This window comes from Trematomus bernacchii, unplaced genomic scaffold, assembly GCF_902827165.1.
Source record: "Trematomus bernacchii unplaced genomic scaffold, fTreBer1.1, whole genome shotgun sequence".
Taxonomy (NCBI): Eukaryota; Metazoa; Chordata; class Actinopteri; order Perciformes; family Nototheniidae; genus Trematomus; species Trematomus bernacchii.
In genome coordinates this window covers 852,417-867,871 of record NW_022987565.1, presented here as the reverse complement: position 1 = coordinate 867,871, position 15,455 = coordinate 852,417, and the positions used below count along the sequence as shown (strand labels likewise).

General features: G+C 38.1%; 1 protein-coding gene across 1 annotated transcript in view; it reads left to right on the top strand.

Moving 5' to 3' along the window:
* Nucleotides 1-10,568, top strand: part of LOC117478539 (peptidase inhibitor 16-like) — a 25,553-nt gene extending 14,985 nt beyond the window's left edge. Inside the window, exons 2-6 of the mRNA XM_034125528.1 lie at nucleotides 3,426-3,576; nucleotides 4,162-4,229; nucleotides 4,399-4,508; nucleotides 7,232-7,323; nucleotides 7,960-10,568. Of these exons, the coding sequence (XP_033981419.1) occupies nucleotides 3,426-3,576; nucleotides 4,162-4,229; nucleotides 4,399-4,508; nucleotides 7,232-7,323; nucleotides 7,960-8,621 (1,083 nt within the window). The 3' untranslated portion in view covers nucleotides 8,622-10,568. The remainder of the gene's footprint in view (nucleotides 1-3,425; nucleotides 3,577-4,161; nucleotides 4,230-4,398; nucleotides 4,509-7,231; nucleotides 7,324-7,959) is intronic.
* Nucleotides 10,569-15,455: the final 4,887 nt, after the last annotated feature.

Here is a 15,455-nt window from a genome sequence, read left to right as displayed (position 1 = left end):
GCGGTGCTTTCACTGAGTTGATCTCTTAGCCTGTCACCTAACCTGCTCCGGAGCAGATTTGCCGCTCAGCATAAGTTACCATGGAAATCTAGCCTGCTAAAAAGAGAACCAGCGTCGTAGGACCGGAAAGCCCGAGATTTCCCTGAAGTTAGCCGGCTAAGCGAAAATCCAGCTTCGTAGTACAGGCCTCTGGCCTCTGCACATGTATGTTATCTTCTGCTTATTCTATTTATTTCTCTAGCAGAGTTTTTCCTAAATGTGCAAAAAACATAAAACCCTGGTGATGCATTATTAAACGATTTGACTCACTTCTTCTTGCAATATTGATGCGTGGATATTTTCTGCAGCAGGCATTAAGTCTGTGTTTGAGCAGTTTGTTTGCAGCCTGTCAGACAGAAATAAACATCAGTAAACAGGATCAGTCCAAGAAAAACATTTTAAAACAACATTATAATCCACAGCACAACACTCACGTTTAACCAGACTCTCTCTATACAGCCTGGAGGAGCTGAATGTAGAAACACTACAGTGTGCTATTTCTCACTTTGTTTGTAGTTGTTGCTTTTCTCTGGGAAGTCGATCCTGCCAAGTTTAACTCCAATTAAATCCGCTCTGTTTGAAACCTTTGAAAATAATAGTTTGGACTTGAAATGGCAGCAAAATCACAGCTGAAACCAATTTTGTAAACGAAAGCTTGTTAACAAACAGATCATTAAAAGTTATCAGTTACACCTGTGCCTCTCAGGTGGGGAAATGTCAGAAAGACCCTGTGAAGAGGGTCTAATTTGTCCTATTTTGACATTATAGCCAAGTCTAATATAATGCACTAAACTCCCTTTTCTCACAGTCATTCGTTTAAAGAGCTTACGAAATGCTATCCGTACGTGATAGTGGGCTTGGTATGTGATAGAGGCTGCATTTCTATTGTGAAATGTGCCATATATATTTTTTATTATTGATGTATTTTGAATAAATCCTGATTATAACAGCATACAAAAGTTGTCTGTTAGTAACAATCGTTCATCGTGTCGTCAACTTCATGTGTCTGCCTTCATTTCGTAAAGTCTTTAAGTTATTTACTTGATTCTGTAAATACTGTACGTGCCAAACAGGGTTTATTGTGCCAGTGTTTCTACGGAGCTGAAACACAACACTTTGTTTGGTTAGGTATCTTTCACCATGGAAATTACACCATCCTGCAAGACGGGAAGTAAATACGTCAGGATGGAGACGAGTCAGGGTCAGAGGTGAAATCATGGAGCATGCTTTGTCATAGTATCACCTCCTGGTTTTATCTGTGAAGGAAACAGACTGAAGAATAACGTTTTTTCATGAAGCGTGTTTTGTTAAATGAAACTATGACAGTGAAGATTTCCTGTGTGATACTCGAGTCAGGGTCATGTGTTGTTGATGAATCTAAATGTTTCTTCACTTTCCTTCTTCCTGCATCTCTCCTGCACATTTCCTTGATATGATATTACATGTCCCATCATTTTCAACAATGTTTTTCTAACTAGACTCTGTTAAATGAATGCCTCTTAAGCCAAACATCCATCTAAAAGAGGATATATTCTGCTCATATTCAGGTTCATATCAGTATTTAGTGTCTCTACTGTGACATGTCTCCATGCTGGCCATGTCTCCATGCCCAGTCTGCTCTGATTGGTTAGCTGACCGGCTCTTTTGTGATTGGTCAACGGCAAAAACCTACATAAGACACTACAGGAAAAGGAAAACCCAAAAAGCATAATAGGGTCTCTCAAATGTCTCTTAAAACATCCATAAATAATGTGTTTACTAAATCGTCTGAAGTCAGCTCTGAAGATCTCTGGTTGACTTTTATAATATAGAGACATAAAACCTACAATATAATAATAAAGCTTAAAGGTAGGGTAGGTAAGAATGGAGAAACCAGCTCGAGTGCGCTAGAATTTGAAAATACACAACCGGAAAAAAATCTGCCCCTTCCTTCAGACTTCCTTACAGAGCCCCTCCTCCAACACACACGAACGTGCACACGAACAATGAGGGCACGAGATAAGTTTGTGCACAGATGGAAGGCTGACAGGCAGGTAGGCCATCCAGTTATTTTAGCCGGGCCGGCTCAGATGATTGGTCGCGCTTTTTACAGCGCCACGGCTTCCACAGATGACATTTTTTTATGTATTTATTGTCAAAGCATTTAATATATTCATTGCTATCGGGACGTTAAGAGCTTTCCATGGAATATAACAAAAAGTGTTTCTGAAGTGAATTACCTACCCCACTTTTAACTTTGTGTGTAGCGTGTTCCCCGAGATGCCTGAAACATGATGAATAAAAAACAGCTTTACAATAAAATCTTCACACTAATCAGAATCATGATTTAGACGAAAATACAGCTGGGATATAAACTACAAGAAAAATCTATAAAATATCATGAAAAATAATTCAGTTTAATTGGGTTATGTAACTCCCTGTTAACATGAACATACCTGAAGCTTTATTAGATTTCATGTAAAGAGTGCTGGAACATCTTTAACAACATATTTGTACATGAAAGCATCTGCTCTCTCAGCATCTTTGTGTGTCTTGTTTTCATAAAATGATTCAGTAAACTTTGTGAAAAAACTTTCTTTGAGGCTGTTCAAGATTTACGATCTTTAGGATCCACAGGGTTCTTCACGTCGTCTGGTAATGCTGCATTCATTTATAAGTTGGACCGTGGGATTTTATACTCCCAAATTGGGGGGGGGAACAATTTGAGAGGAATTTTCTGTCAGATGGTGATGCACATTTTACATTTCTGCTCTTCATTCACACCACAAATGAGCTGCGTCAGAGAGGTCTGCAATACAATCGACATTTTTAGAGACACATTTCCAGATTTTTGTAGCAAATGTTGTTCTCCTTAAAGTACACCTATTATGCAAAATCCAATGTTTGTCTTTTATACATCAACATGTGCCCCCTCTGTGTAAAGAGATTCTGAAAGATCAGGAAAAAAGATTCTCTCTCTTTTTGTCCTGATCCATTTATATAAAAACCTGTCTGAAAATGAGCTGATCAGATTGTGGCCACTTTATGATGTCATAACGATTTTTTTTTGGCTTGTGTAACCATTAGCCAATCACCAACCAAGGTAACCCCCCCCCCACACCTTATCACCTGAATCTCCTCATAGAGCACCATTGTGTTCTTTTTAACCAAATATCTCTCAGAGGGGCGTGAGGAGGGGCTCCTTATTTTCATCTAAAGTAACAGACAGAGAATCAGCTCTTTTGAAACAGGGCTGAAACAGAGGGGATTATGGGATGCTACAATGATCTGTTTCGTATTTGGAGCCAAACACTTCAGAGACATGTTTTGTATATATCTGAGACCTATAATATATTGATGAAAAACAGTATAATAGGTGACCTTTAACTTCCTTTGGTTATGTGCAGAAATGGGACGCGAACCTGAAGGTGATCGCGGAGGGTTACGCTGCTAAATGCATCTGGAACCACAACCCAGAGCTGGAGGAAACCGGAGAAAATCTGTTCGCCGGCAGCGGACCGCTGGACATCCGAGAGGCTCTGGAGAAATGGTTTCTGGGTAAGTGCAGTCGACCAAACTCCATCTTGGAAAGGCCACATTTTGAATAATTTCCTTCAGTATCCAAACTTCTCCATCAACAAAAAACAGAGAGACACAGTCGGCTATTAATGATAAAGAGAGAGGAACATTTAGTGGCTGAAGAGATACAGATATTTCGTCTGAGGAGTCGGTGGAGACCAAAATCAGAGCAAAAAGAAGAGTGAATTTTGGACTTACAGGCGGACTCAAACAAAACAACAGGAACAAAACACTGAATTTCATGATGGATAAAGTTAATTCAGCTGATATTGCACTTCAAACAGAGCCTTTGTTAAATACTGCTTAAAGTATAGGTTGTTAGGAGTTGATGCATCAGTAAAAATGATTAAATAATATTATATATATACAGTATATATGTGCATATTTTATAATAACTATTCTGTTATGGGACCTTTTTGCATCAGAAGTACTTCTAATTTAAATACTTTAATTACTTAAGGTTACTTCAGTTATGAATGCAGAGGGGATTTGTACCGTACTTAAATACATGTTTTATTCATATTTATTATTTATAATGTATTGAAATGTAATTGATTCCCGTAGAACATCTGGACCATGACTTCCAAAACAACAGCTGTATTGAAGACAAGCTGTGTGGACACTATACACAGGTCATATATAAATACACACATTTATACACTCGCTTGTATCTCTACACTTGGCCTGAACTGTGTGTGTTGGTGTGTGTGTGTGTGTGTGTGTGTGTGTGTGTGTGTGTGTGTGTGTGTGTGTGGTGTGTGTGTGTGTGTGTGTGTGTGTGTGTGTGTGTGTGTGTTACAGATGGTGTGGGCAGACACACACAGGGTCGGCTGTGCTTTCCATTTCTGTAACAACATGGAGGGTCTGGACTGGGAGAGAGTCTCATACCTCGTCTGCAACTACTACCCATCGTCAGTACTACTACTACTTCTACCCATACTACAACTACCTACTACTACTACTACTACTACTACAACAACTACTACAACAACTACTACTACTACTACTACTACTACTACTACTACTACTAATCATACTACAACTACCTACTACTACTACTACTACTACTACTACTCATATTAAAACAACTACTACTACTACTTATAATACTGCAACAACAACTACTACCCACCGTCAGTACTACTACTACCATCTACAACTACCTACTACTACTAGTACTACAACTACTACTACTACTCATTCTACTACTACAACTACTACTACTACTATTACTTATAATACTGCAACAACAACTACTACCCACCGTCAGTACTACTACTACCACTACTACTCATTCTATCTACAACTACCTACTACTACTAGTACTACAACTACTACTCATTCTACAACGACCTACTACTACTACAACTACTACTACTAATACTACTACTACTTATAATACTGCAACAACAACTACTACCCACCGTCAGTACTACTACTAATAATACTACTGATTCTACAACTACCTACTACTACTACAACAACTACCTCCTCCTACTACTACTACTACTACTACTACTACTTCTACTTATAATACTGCAACAACAACTACCACCCACTGTCAGTACTAATACTACTAATACTACTCATTCTATAACTACCTACTACTACTACTATTACTACTACTTTTACCTACAACAACTACTACTACTACAACTCATACTACAACTACCTACTGCTACTACTACTACTACTACTAAAACAACTACTACCCGTCAGTACTACTACTACTACTACAACAACTAAATCTTCTACTGCTACTACCCACCCCACAACTACTACCATTACTTCTATTACTACTATTATTACTACTACGACTACAACAACTACTACTACTTCTATTACTACTATTATTACTACTACGACTACAACAACTACTACTACTCATTCTACTACTACAACTACTACTACTACTATTACTTATAATACTGCAACAACAACTACTACCCACCGTCAGTACTACTACTACCACTACTACTCATTCTATCTACAACTACCTACTACTACTAGTACTACAACTACTACTCATTCTACAACGACCTACTACTACTACAACTACTACTACTTATAATACTGCAACAACAACTACTACCCACCGTCAGTACTACTACTACTACTACTACTGATTCTACAACTACCTACTACTACTACAACAACTACCTCCTCCTACTACTACTACTACTACTCCTACTACTACTACTACTACTTCTACTTATAATACTGCAACAACAACTACCACCCACCGTCAGTACTAATACTACTAATACTACTCATTCTATAACTACCTACTACTACTACTACTACTACTACTACAACTACCTACTACTACTACTACTACTACTACTACTAAAACAACTACTACCCGTCAGTACTACTACTACTACTACAACTACTAAATCTTCTACTGCTACTACCCACCCCACAACTACTACCATTACTTCTATTACTACTATTATTACTACTACGACTACAACAACTACTACTACTTCTATTACTACTATTATTACTACTACGACTACAACAACTACTACTACTTCTACTACTACCACTATAGTATACAGTATGTCCCTGATACTTCACTGCTGCACCATGATCTAACAGTGTTAGTCTTAGTTTTGTTGGAACAAGAGCTCCCCCTTGTGGACAGTTATTTAATATCAATATTTATTTTTAAATTTTAGTTTAAAAATCACTAATTTGAAAACCCTAGGTCAATGTCAACATCATGAAAAGTAAAACAAATATAGAAATGTATAATTATGTTAAAGGTAAGATACTATATAGGCTATTTGTTGTAATTATATAATACACTTTACATTATTATCTTGATATTATATTAATATATGAATACATTATATCATAATAATAATTTAATTGTATTGTTATGTTAAACTTTATATAGGTATAGTATAATTTTAGGAAGATGCTATTTGCACCCGGGTGCCCGTAGCTAACAATGCTATTTACACCCGGGTGTCCATAGCTAACAATATTTACACCCGGGTGTCCGTACACAATGCTATTTACACCCGGGTGTCTGTAGCTAACAATGCTATTTACACCCGGGTGTCCGTAGCTAACAATGCTATTTACACCCGGGTGTCCGTAGCTAACAATGCTATTTACACCCGGGTGTCCGTAGCTAACAATGCTATTTACACCCGGGTGTCCGTAGCTAACGATGCCATTTACACCAGGTGCCTGTAGCTAACAATGCTATTTACACCCGGGTGTCTATAGGTGACAATGCTATTTACACCCGGGTGTCCGTAGCTAACAATACTATTTACACCCGGGTGTCCGTAGCTAACGATGCTATTTACACCCGGGTGTCCGTAGCTAACAATGCTATTTACACCCGGGTGTCTGTGCTAACGATGCTATTTACACCCGGGTGTCTGTAGCTAACGATGCTATTTACACCGGGTGTCTGTAGCTAACGATGCTATTTACACCCGGGTGTCTGTAGCTAACGATGCTATTTACACCCGAGTGTCCGTAGCTAACGATGCTATTTACACCCGGGTGTCCATAGCTAATGATGCTATTTACACCTGGGTGTCATAATTATCTTATTAGGTATTTAAAGTCATTATGTCTGTGTGTGAATATTGTGATTTAAATGTGTCCTCAGAGGGAACTATGAGGAAGAAAGGCCGTATGTTGAGGGTGAATGGTGCTCCAGATGTCCTGAAAACCTCCAGAAATGCGAAAACAACCTCTGTGGTAAGAGATAGGAACTGCTGCTGCTTCAGGAACACACACAATAATGTAGTGCAAAAATCCAATTATTAAAGTCTAATTTAGGTTCAGTTCTGTCCTAATGAGTGCAGCAGGATTGAGTTTCAACTCAGTCAATTATTAGGCATATATTAGTCCTTTATTAGATGAGTTTAACTCTGTAGTGGGTCCTTCATCACATGCTTCTCGGCCTCCAGCGTTCAGAATTCAATGTCTGATTTCCTTTTTATAAGAAAAGAAAATGTCAAGGTTTTTTGTTGCACATTCGAGCTACGAAAGGACATTTATTTATATTACTACAAAAATAAACTAGATTTAAATGCACGTGTACCATGGTGGACAGCATTAATAATAATAATAATAATAATTAAAACATCAATAATACAAAATAAAGAACATTTACTCAAGTCAAATAAGAGATTTATTTTCTTGTAAACTGAATATCTTTGCAGAAAAATAAGATGCAAAGTAGTGCTATAAGAAATAACAGCCATTTATCATTATCTCTTTTTATATTCACTATACAATAATAATATTTTTATTTGAGTAACTGAAAAAAGTGTAGTCTTTGGAGAAGATTTGAGAATTAAACATTATGTTCTTCTGTTGTTTGTTTTATAGTTGCTGACAGAGAGGAAGACGAGGAGTTGGAGGAGGAGGAGGAGGTGGAGGAGGAGGAGATGGAGGAGGAGGAGGAGGAGGAGGAGGAGGAGGAGGAGGAGGAGGATGGGGTTGATGATGATGATGAAGGTGGGACAGTTGTTCCTCCCCAAGTTACATCTGAACCCTTCCTCCTGCCTGAAGACGAGGTGGACGTTGCTGCTGCTTCCTTAGCAACAACTGCCCCCTACGACCAACCTGACGACGAAGAAGAGGAAGAGGAGGAGCAGGAGGAGGAAGAGGAGGAGGAGGAAGAGCAGGAGGCTGCTGCTTCTCCGGTGACATCTGCCCCCGATGAGCAGCCTGACACCACCAGTACACCCAGTATTACCACTACCTCTGATTGGGACTCTGAGGAAGCCCAACCAACACCCGCCCCGGGCACTACCCCTCCTCCAGAAACCCCCTCAACAACACCAGAAGAAGAGGAGATTGAAGAAAAGGTGGAGAAAGAGGAGGTGGAGGAGAAAGAGGAGGTGGAGCAAAGGGAGGAAAAGGCGGAGAGGGACGTAGCGCAAGATAATTACAAACACAGGGGAGATATGACTTCCGGTTCTGATTCAGTGTCCTCACCTTCACTCCTGTTAGCATTTCTGATTGGGATCCTGACTCTGAGGCTGTGAGGAGGAGGAGGATGAGGATGAGGAAGAGGAGGAAGAGGAGGAGGAAGAGGAGACATCACCTCACCATGCCTGTGTTGACTGACTGCACATTACCTTGTTAACCCACCCTGTGGTAACAAACACTTTCACACCCCTCCCTCCTGCAGAGTAATATGAGTTAATTAATAAATAACTCTCATGAAACAGCTGCCAAAACAGGCCTGAGATCTGGGTCAAATAATGAGAGCATAAACTGCTTCAACCTGCTCAGAAAATATTACTGCAAGTAAATACAAGTCAGTGAAAATAACTAAATATGGTGTGATCATTAAGAGGAAACAGATTTATATCATTCGTTTGGAGGTTTTTTAGACAAATGGGGGTTTATGATGTTTGTGATGAATGTTTATGACAATTTATTCTCACTCCCATCTCATGAAATACTTGTTTTGGGTCTATTCTTCACAGTATGAGGCCCTCTAGTGTCAGTTTGGACATTGTGTCAGTATAGACTCATTTTAGGCATAGTGATTTTTCAAAATAAACGTCAGACAACATTTTAATTCATTTTTAGGATTATATACACTACAGTACTACATTTAAGGTTAAAAACCTTCTGAGATTTAGGTCAGAATTCTAAGATTCAAGAATACAAAGAGAAAACTCCAAAGTCAGAAAATCATATTTTTCCTGAAAATACAAAATAAAGTACTGACCAAATAGAATTTTTTTTTGTTCTGAGATTTAAGCCAGCATTCTGTGATTCAAAAATGTTGGTCCGAAATCAGAAAAGAAAAAGTCAGAATTTTGAAAAAATAGTCAGAATTTCCTGAAAAAAGTCAGAATTTTGAACAAAAAAGTCAAGAATACAAATAGAAAACTCAGAAGTCAGAAAAAAAAATCGAAATCAACGTTTTTCTGACCAAATAAAAAATTGTTCTGAGATTTAAGCCAGAATTCAGTTGGTCCGTATTCTAAAAAAAAAAGTCAGAATTTGAAAAAAAAAGTCAGAATTTGGAAAACAAAGTCAGATATTTTAGAAATAAATTATTACATTGAAAAAAAGTCAGATTTTTGAGGAAGAAGATTCAAAATTTGGTCAGAATTCTGAGATTAAAGACAGAATTCCCTTTTGGTCAGATCTCAAGAAGATTCACATGAGGCCATAATCCTACATCAGGAGCTACACTAGACTTGATGCAGAGTCCTGAAACCAGGCTAGCTGTTTCCCTTCGTTTCCAGTGTTTATGCTAAGCTAGGCTAATCATATCCCTCAATTTACTTTGGTCAGTGACCACAAATAGATTTTCTCATTTACTTGACCTCAATTGACGGTCTGAAACAAATTAAGTTCTTAAGAATGAAGTGTTTTGTTGCAAAGTAAAACACTCAGATGGTCTGATGAATGCACAAAAGCTTTTCAACCACAAATGTGTTTAATTAGACGATAAATACAATTATTGTTTTTCCCGGGCATCAGCATTTTCTGATTTGTTGATACAGAGCTGTAGAGTTTGTGTATAAAAAAACAAAAAAGGGTATAAGTGCTCTTAAGAGAGGTTACTCACTCAATGAATAAAAGCCGACCCTCAGATCTCCTCCTCGTGTTAATCTGCAGGGTGAACAATATACAGCATCATCTCACGTGGAAAAAACACGGTAAAAATAAAGTTAAAGCAATATTTGTTATTTTGTTAAAATGTTTAGTGTTTAGTAAATGCAGGAGAAATGACTGTTGTGTTTCACTTTGACGACCCTGCTTCTTCTTCTGCTTCTTCACAGTACATGTATCTTCTGTGTATCATTTACTGGAAACTACAACTGGACAGAGTCATCTAATACTTGACATCATCTCTGTTACACTGTCTTTAAAACAGGAAGTTACCATAACTATCTTTAATCATTTTAGTAAAAATTGCTGTAAATGTCTGTATATAGGATTAATAAAGAATTAAACATTTGTTCTTCTTTTTGACATTTTATGGTTATGTTTTTACAGTTTATGTACAATTATTATGAACACCTTTGCTCACACGTTTATACATCTGTACAGCCCTTTTTACACAAATATATATATATATTATTCAGGATTTCTTAAGATAATTGAAATCAGAAAATACATCAGAAAATACATCAGAAAATACAGACAATACATCAGACAATACATCAGAAAATACATCAGAAAATACATCAGAAAATACAGACAATACATCAGAAAATACATTAGAAAATACATCAGAAAATACAGACAATACATCAGAAAATACATCAGAAAATACATCAGAAAATACAGAAAATACATCAGAAAATACATCAGAAAATACAGACAATACATCAGACAATACATCAGAAAATACATCAGAAAATACATCAGAAAATACAGAAAATACATCAGAAAATACAGACAATACATCAGAAAATACATCAGAAAATACAAATAATGAGACCATTTTTTCTAATAAATACATCTTTGAATATTGTTTTGTATTCAAATCAATGTTGCAATATTTATAGATATTTGACTGAAGTAAAAGTGCAAATACTACAGTGTAAAAATAACGTAACATGTAAAGTAAAAATCTGATTCAAATCAACATAGTATAAGCTTTCTATTAAATATAATGAATTATATTTTTAAAGAAGCATAACATGGAATTACTCAAAATGTAATTACTTTTAATGCAAAAATGGCAATTTCAGCGTCTCTTTAATGAAGATTTCCTTCATTTCTCTGTTTTATATCAAGTTAAACTGAATATCTTATGTGTCGGGCTGACAAAATAAGACATTTAAAGACTTAACATTAAACTTTGAAAAACTGGGTTTGAAATTGTCCAGTTTCTTTTTGAGATTTTATAGAACAAACGACTAACAGATTAATCTTAGAAAATAATTGGCATCGTAATTTATGTTTTCTGAGCCGTGGAAATACAGAGCAGATACGTGAAGAGGGTTTGAGACGCACAGTTTTGAAAGAGAAGAAAAGGACAGTTTAGAGGAGGAAACAGAAAAAGGAGAGAACCCAAAAGGTGGAAGAAGGAACGATACGAGAGGTCAGAGGAGAGAGAGACTGGGAGCGAAGGAGAAAGAAGAGTTGAAATATTCATTGCTAACTGCTCTCAGGCTATTTCTGGTGCTACGTTACAGCAAAACGGCATACAACTGTGTGTGTGTGTGTGTGTGTGTGTGTGTGTGTGTGTGTGTGTGTGTGTGTGTGTGTGTGTGTGTGTGTGTGTGTGTGTGTGTGTGTGTGTTGTGTTTTATGCAGCTCTTCCCTGCAGCTACTTCTCTGTTCTTCTATTAAAAAGCTTTTGTCTGATTGAATTCCTCTCTGGTGACTCTCTATTGTCTTTCCCTGTCTTTCTCCTCTATTATTGCTTCTTAATTTCACTTGCAGACGAGTGAGTGTCTGTGTGTGTGTGTGTGTGTGTATGTGTGTGTATGTGTGTGTGCGTGCTTGCGTGCGTGTGGCTGATTTGTAAATGATAATGGGTTTCTGGGTGATGACTGTTTGCCATCTATAAAACGTTATTCCCTTTTGCAGTCACAATTTCATTACATACTAGAGATTCAGTTGTTTTGACAAAAAAAGAGAGATACCGATAGGGGTCTCAAAACTATAAAGGGGCTCTATTCTGCTCATTTTCAGGATCATATCAGTATGTAGTGTCTCTACTTTAAAGAGTCCTCTCCTGCTGATGTTCAGGTGTATATCAGTATGTAGTGTCTCTACTTTAAAGAGTCCTCTCCTGCTGATGTTCAGGTGTATATCAGTATGTAGTGTCTCTACTTTAAAGAGTCCTCTCCTGCTGATGTTCAGGTGTATATCAGTATGTAGTGTCTCTACTTTAAAGAGTCCTCTCCTGCTGATGTTCAGGTGTATATCAGTATGTAGTGTCTCTACTTTAAAGAGTCCTCTCCTGCTGATGTTCAGGTGTATATCAGTATGTAGTGTCTCTACTTTAAAGAGTCCTCTCCTGCTGATGTTCAGGTGTATATCAGTATGTAGTGTCTCTACTTTAAAGAGTCCTGTCCTGCTGATGTTCAGGTGTATATCAGTATGTAGTGTCTCTACTTTAAAGAGTCCTCTCCTGCTGATGTTCAGGTGTATATCAGTATGTAGTGTCTCTACTTTAAAGAGTCCTCTCCTGCTGATGTTCAGGTGTATATCAGTATGTAGTGTCTCTCCTGGGACATGTCTCCATTCTTTAATGTTCAAAAAGCTCTTTATTTTTCTCATACTGCCTGTGCTGCAGCACCTCTTTTCACCCTCTGTCTGAAACCAGAGCCAAGTCTGCTCTGATTGGTTAGCTGGCCGGCTCTGTTGTGATTGGCCAACCGCTTAGAGATGTCCCGCTCCTTAGCCTATCACGCACAATGTGTTGGAGCGCTAGCCAATAGCACTGTGAGTGTTATATAGTGATGTCACTGTGTTCAGGAAGTTAAACAAAGGAGTCTAATGGAGGCGTTTCAGGCAGGGGGGAGTGTGTGTGAGAGAAACTCTCTATGGAGGGAACACAGGGATTTTAGACTTTGCAGACCATTTACATGCACTAAAACTTATCCCACACTGACCAAAGTAAGTTGTTGGATATGATTAGCCTAGCTTAGCATAAACACTGGAAACGAAGGGAAACAGATAGCCTGGTTTCAGGACTCTGCATCAAGTCTAGTGTAGCTCCTGATGTAGGATTATGGCCACATGTGAAACTTAAATAAGGGCCAATGTTAAGAGAAGGAGCTTCACTGCAACACCACACTTGTGTTACAACAGAGTGATGCTCCCACTGCAGTGGACACACAGTGAAGCACAACACCAATAACCTTCCTCCAGGCAGAGTGTGTGTGTTGGTACCGAAATACAAAATGTTAGAGGAGGGACAGACAAGAGAGGAAAGAGGGAGAAAGACACTCACAGAAAGAGAGAGAAAGAGCTAGAGAGAGAAAGAAAAATAGATGGATGTGGAGAAAGAGGAGATATTGATTTATGAATCACTTAGACTTAGAGCAACGAAGAAGAAGAAGCAGAAGAACAAAGAGAAAAAAGAAGGAGAAGAATAATACATATTTGATGAGAGAGATTGGGTCAGAGAAGGACAGTTTAAAAAATGTTGGAGAGACAGTCAGAGAAACAGAGAAAGAGAAACAGTCATTGAAGCCAGAGAGGATTAATAGTGACATCATGAACTCTGGTTGCCCCTGGTTTCCTCTCTTTATTCCCTCTCCATCCCTTCGACACTACTTTTTTGGAGGTCCTTAGTCTTCTTCTGATCGTAAATGAAATGTCTCTAAGGGTTGGGTCTGTTGTCTCAAACAAGCAAATTAAATAAATTGACTTCGGTGGTACATTTCCAGTTGTTCATGTCAGATGTATATAAAAGTGACCAAAGTAAACATATTGATAGATGAAGCTTTAAAGAGGCCCTATGACGCTTTTTGGGGTTTTCCTTAAACTGAAAAAAAATTGAACCGTTGACTTTAAATAAATGTATTATGTCAACAGTCATATCACATAACTGAATCAGGTTATTTGAAAGCAATATTAGGTTTAAATGAAATATATGAGGTTCAACATAATATGATTGCTTTCAACTAACCTAATACAGTTATGTGGAATCTGTTGACATACTACATGTTTACTTCCTGAACACAGTGACATCACTATATAACACTCACAGTGCTATTGGCTAGCGCTCCAACACATTGTACGTGATAGGCTAAGGGGCGGGACATCTCTAAGCGGTTGACCAATCACAACAGAGCCGGCCAGCTAACCAATCAGAGCAGACTGGGCTCTGGTTTCAGACAGAGGGTGAAAAGAGGTGCTGCAGCACAGGCAGTATGAGACAAATAAAGAGCTTTTTGAACATTAGAGCATGGAGACATGTCACAGTAGAGACACTACATACTGATATACACCTGAACATCAGCAGGAGAGGACTCTTTAAAGTAGAGACACTACATACTGATATACACCTGAACATCAGCAGGAGAGGACTCTTTAAAGTAGAGACACTACATACTGATATACACCTGAACATCAGCAGGAGAGGACTCTTTAAAGTAGAGACACTACGTACTGATATACACCTGAACATCAGCAGGAGAGGACTCTTTAAAGTAGAGACACTACATACTGATATACACCTGAACATCAACAGGAGAGGACTCTTTAAAGTAGAGACACTACATACTGATATACACCTGAACATCAGCAGGAGAGGACTCTTTAAAGTAGAGACACTACATACTGATATACACCTGAACATCAGCAGGAGAGGACTCTTTAAAGTAGAGACACTACATACTGATATACACCTGAACATCAGCAGGAGAGGACTCTTTAAAGTAGAGACATACTGATATACACCTGAACATCAGCAGGAGAGGACTCTTTAAAGTAGAGACATACTGATATACACCTGAACATCAGCAGGAGAGGACTCTTTAAAGTAGAGACACTACATACTGATATACACCTGAACATCAGCAGGAGAGGACTCTTTAAAGTAGAGACACTACATACTGATATACACCTGAACATCAGCAGGAGAGGACTCTTTAAAGTAGAGACATACTGATATACACCTGAACATCAGCAGGAGAGGACTCTTTAAAGTAGAGACACTACATACTGATATACACCTGAACATCAGCAGGAGAGGACTCTTTAAAGTAGAGACACTACATACTGATATACACCTGAACATCAGCAGGAGAGGACTCTTTAAAGTAGAGACACTACATACTGATATACACCTGAACATCAACAGGAGAGGACTCTTTAAAGTAGAGACACTACATACTGATATACACCTGAACATCAGCAGGAGAGGACTCTTTAAAGTAGAGACA